The following is a 3,470-nucleotide window of genomic DNA, read 5'->3' as shown; positions in this document are numbered from 1 at the left end:
TTTTAAATTATTTTTAACAACATTTCCAGCAATTTAAAAAAAAAAAGCCTTTTTTCTTTAGTTTTTTGGCTTTTTTATTTTGACCACTTTTCCTTAAAGGTTTCTGACAATTTTAAAAGTATTGTAATTTTCTCAAATTTTAAAGAAAGAAATGTACCGTACTACACCGCGATGGAGGCAGAAATCAAAGAGACAGATATCTAAAATGTAAAGACCACTGACACAAAATACAGTTTAAATATTTATTTTGTGGTATGAGCCGACACTTTAGTGTTCAAACCTGCAGGCCCAAAGGGTTTGATTTTTTTTCTGTAAAAATGTTTGGCGATGTTTAAAGAAAAAAAACTAACTAATTTTTTTTTTTTTTTTTTTTAAATATTTGGCAATTTTGAAAGAAAAAGGGGGGGAATATCTTTAAGAGTTTTTGGTGATTTTTTTTTTAAATTTCAAAGAAAAAAAAGTCTAAATCTAAGAAACAGATATCTAAAATGAGGAGACAGGTGACACAAAATACAGTTTAAATATTTATTTTGTGATATGAGCCGACACTTTAATGTTAAATACAGAAACAAACAAAAAAAAATGACATTTGTAAAACTGTAGCTGCACTTCTACGGAGGCATTTAAAGAGGCACAAACTCCTCATACGCCTAAAATCAAGCGGATGTGTCCTTGGCTGAGCGTCAGCTGTGTGAGCTGAGCATGGCTGTGTGTGTGTGTGTGTGTGTGTGTGTGTGTGTGTGTGTGTGTGTGTGTGTGTGTGTGTGTGTAGATGAGGAGCGGATGCGTGAATATAAGACTCTCAGAGGACGTTCGCCACAGAGCAAAGATCGACGAGAGCGTGATGGGAGAGCAGAATGAGCCTTTCCCTCTTCAGACGTCGCGTGAGGAGAAGGCACAATATTTCTGTCACACATTTCTGAAAAACGAGTCAACTCAAAGCGGTTTTAACGTCACACACACGCCGTCGCGCGTTTTTTAAAGCTTCAGTCTGGGTGTTTTGACGTTTCTCTGCTGAGCGGAGCTTCCTGCTGTGAATACTCCTCCAGGAACCGGAGGTGGAACTCCTTCAGCTTCCCGAGCAGGACTTTCAGCTTCTCTGGGCTCGGCAGGATGGTCATCCTAAAAAAAAAACAACATAAAAAAAAACATGAAAAACTGAAAAACACATGTCCTAAATTATACTGAGTCTTTGAGCTCCCAGCCTGGTTGTGGGACGTTTATTTGTCATCAGTGACGCCTTTTACAACCATTAAAACCTCTGAAATCTGAAAAAATCTACTGGTTTCTTTACAAAAACGAACAAAAAAAACAGTAACTTGGCATAAAATGCCCTGCAAACCGCAAGAAATTATGAAAAAATGAGAAGAAAACGACCGAAAAATCTGTTGTTTTTTAAAAGGAGAGATTTTTAGATGTATATTAAAAAAAGAAAACTAACATTTATATTTTAAAAATCATGTCACGGAAATATGTACGTGTTTGTTTATGAACACTTTTTTCCAAGTCATTCCTTTATATTTTATTATTTTATCTTTTTTGTGCTAATTTTAATTTTTTTTTTTAAATGTGCTAATTTTAAATAATATTTTGTCTTCTCCTAATGTTTTGAAAAAAATGCTCAGGTTTTAAAGGGTTAATCTATTTATTCATTTATTGTGTTTGATTTATTTTGCACTTTTCCCATTTGTTTGCTTTTTTGTGGTCATTTTCATCCGAATGTTTCTGTTTTCTTGTCTGTTTAAGAGTATTGGTGTTACTGCAACATGGCTTTTGTCAGAATTGTTGTGATTTCGGTTGTTTTTGGTTTTTCTGTTACGGAGGGGAGGCGGAGAAAACATGAAATAAAAGGGAAAAAAGGGTGAAAATTTAGGTGCTCTGTGATTTGTACTCCTTACATTGTTCTTCCAATAAAAAAACTTTTACGATTAAGAGTTTAAGATTTTGCTCTCCACATGTAGCAGCTGGAATCTGCCAACACTCACTTTTCAGAAATTAATCAAAATGAAATGATAAAATTATTTACAGCGTTCGTTCACATTTCACCAAGAACTTGACTTAATAAAGTCTTATCACAATATTTTTTTTTTATCAGTCAATATCGATATTTATCACGATATACATCAAATCACTATTTCTGTCGAGCTTAAAGGTTCCCTTTAAATCCTCAGTGAGATATGAAGATATCATCAGGTTAATTTTGGTTTAAATATTTATCTTCTGTCAGACATTGAACATGACAAATATACTGTAGAACAAGCATCACCAAAAAAAAGGAAATTTTTAAAGAAAAAGAGTTAGACACTTTTTTTCTTTAATTTTTTAGGGAAATTTTTCAAAACAAAAAAGGCATTTTTTCTTTTCCTTAAAAAAGTATCACCAAAATGACCATTTATCACAGCCAGAGACTGTTATGTTTGGATTCTGAAATTTCCGACAGTCCTTGAACACATCGTGTGTTTTTATGAAGGCTTGTAAAATAACACAGACTTTTTTTTTTAGGTTTTTCATGATCATTCATTAACTCTTAACAGGTCAAATCTTAGACCAGGATCTGAAATCATGTTAAAAACCTGAAGTGCTGAACATCATGACGGTGGCAGAAGTGTTGGCGTCTGACCTGAAGTGATACGTTCCCTCCCTCTGCCCGAATCCGCTTCCCGGAACAACACAGATTCCAGTTTCCTCCAGCAGCTTGAGACAGTACAGCATGTCAGGGGCCATGGACAGGGACTGCGGGGACACAGAGACCTTCACTGTTAGCTGAGACACTGTGAGACGTTTCGGTTCATAATGAACCTGCGTACAAATCCCGGTAGTGCACCGACACGGCGCTGCCTCTAAATCATTCTCACATCACAACACATTTCTGTTTAAGAGATCATCAGTAAACGCGAGGAGAGCGTGCAGAGACACACCTGAGCTTCCTGGATGGCTCCGGGAGGGATGAAGATCTGAGGGAAGGCGTACATGGCGCCTTGGACCGGGTTACATTTGATCCCCGGCACCGAGTTCAGGATCTGCTCTGTGAGTCCGGCTTTGTGAGCCAGTTCACCCAGGACGGAGCTCTTCTCCTAAAAAACACCGACGTGACACATAAAACGTCTTTACAGTCACAGAGAGAAACATTCACACAGCAGGTGTGAAGTGTGAGCTCCAGTTTGTAATTCTCAATAAAATCAGACGACACACTGGGAACTGTTCTGTGCGGTCAGAGTACAGAAGGTGTGAGATAAAACTGCACCAAAATCCAGCTTATTGATCAAAAAGTGCCAGAGGAGGATCCAACACGCTGCCGACAGAGGGAGCTGAGACCCTGATGTCCTAAAATCACAGAAATGTCCTGAAATACTAGAGACATCCTAACATTTTAGAAATGTCTAAAAATCCTAGAAATTTCCTGAAATACACACACACAGACACACACACAGACACACACACACACACACACACAGACATACACACACACA

General features: G+C 37.3%; 1 protein-coding gene across 1 annotated transcript; it reads right to left on the bottom strand.

Annotated features, from left to right (window-relative positions):
* Positions 1-517: 517 nt before the first annotated feature.
* On the bottom strand, positions 518-3,074 carry LOC121965888 (alanine aminotransferase 2-like; the record flags this gene model as incomplete). The annotated part of the gene is made up of 3 exons (XM_042516000.1): positions 518-1,122; positions 2,621-2,733; positions 2,919-3,074. Coding segments are annotated over 3 exons (405 nt in total), but the record flags the coding sequence as incomplete, so codon positions are not given.
* Between the last annotated feature and the right edge of the window lie 396 nt (positions 3,075-3,470).

This window comes from Plectropomus leopardus, unplaced genomic scaffold (genome assembly GCF_008729295.1).
Source record: "Plectropomus leopardus isolate mb unplaced genomic scaffold, YSFRI_Pleo_2.0 unplaced_scaffold22156, whole genome shotgun sequence".
NCBI lineage: Eukaryota > Metazoa > Chordata > Actinopteri > Perciformes > Serranidae > Plectropomus > Plectropomus leopardus.
The sequence above is the reverse complement of the archived record's forward strand: the minus strand, read 5'-3'. Positions and strand labels throughout refer to the sequence as shown.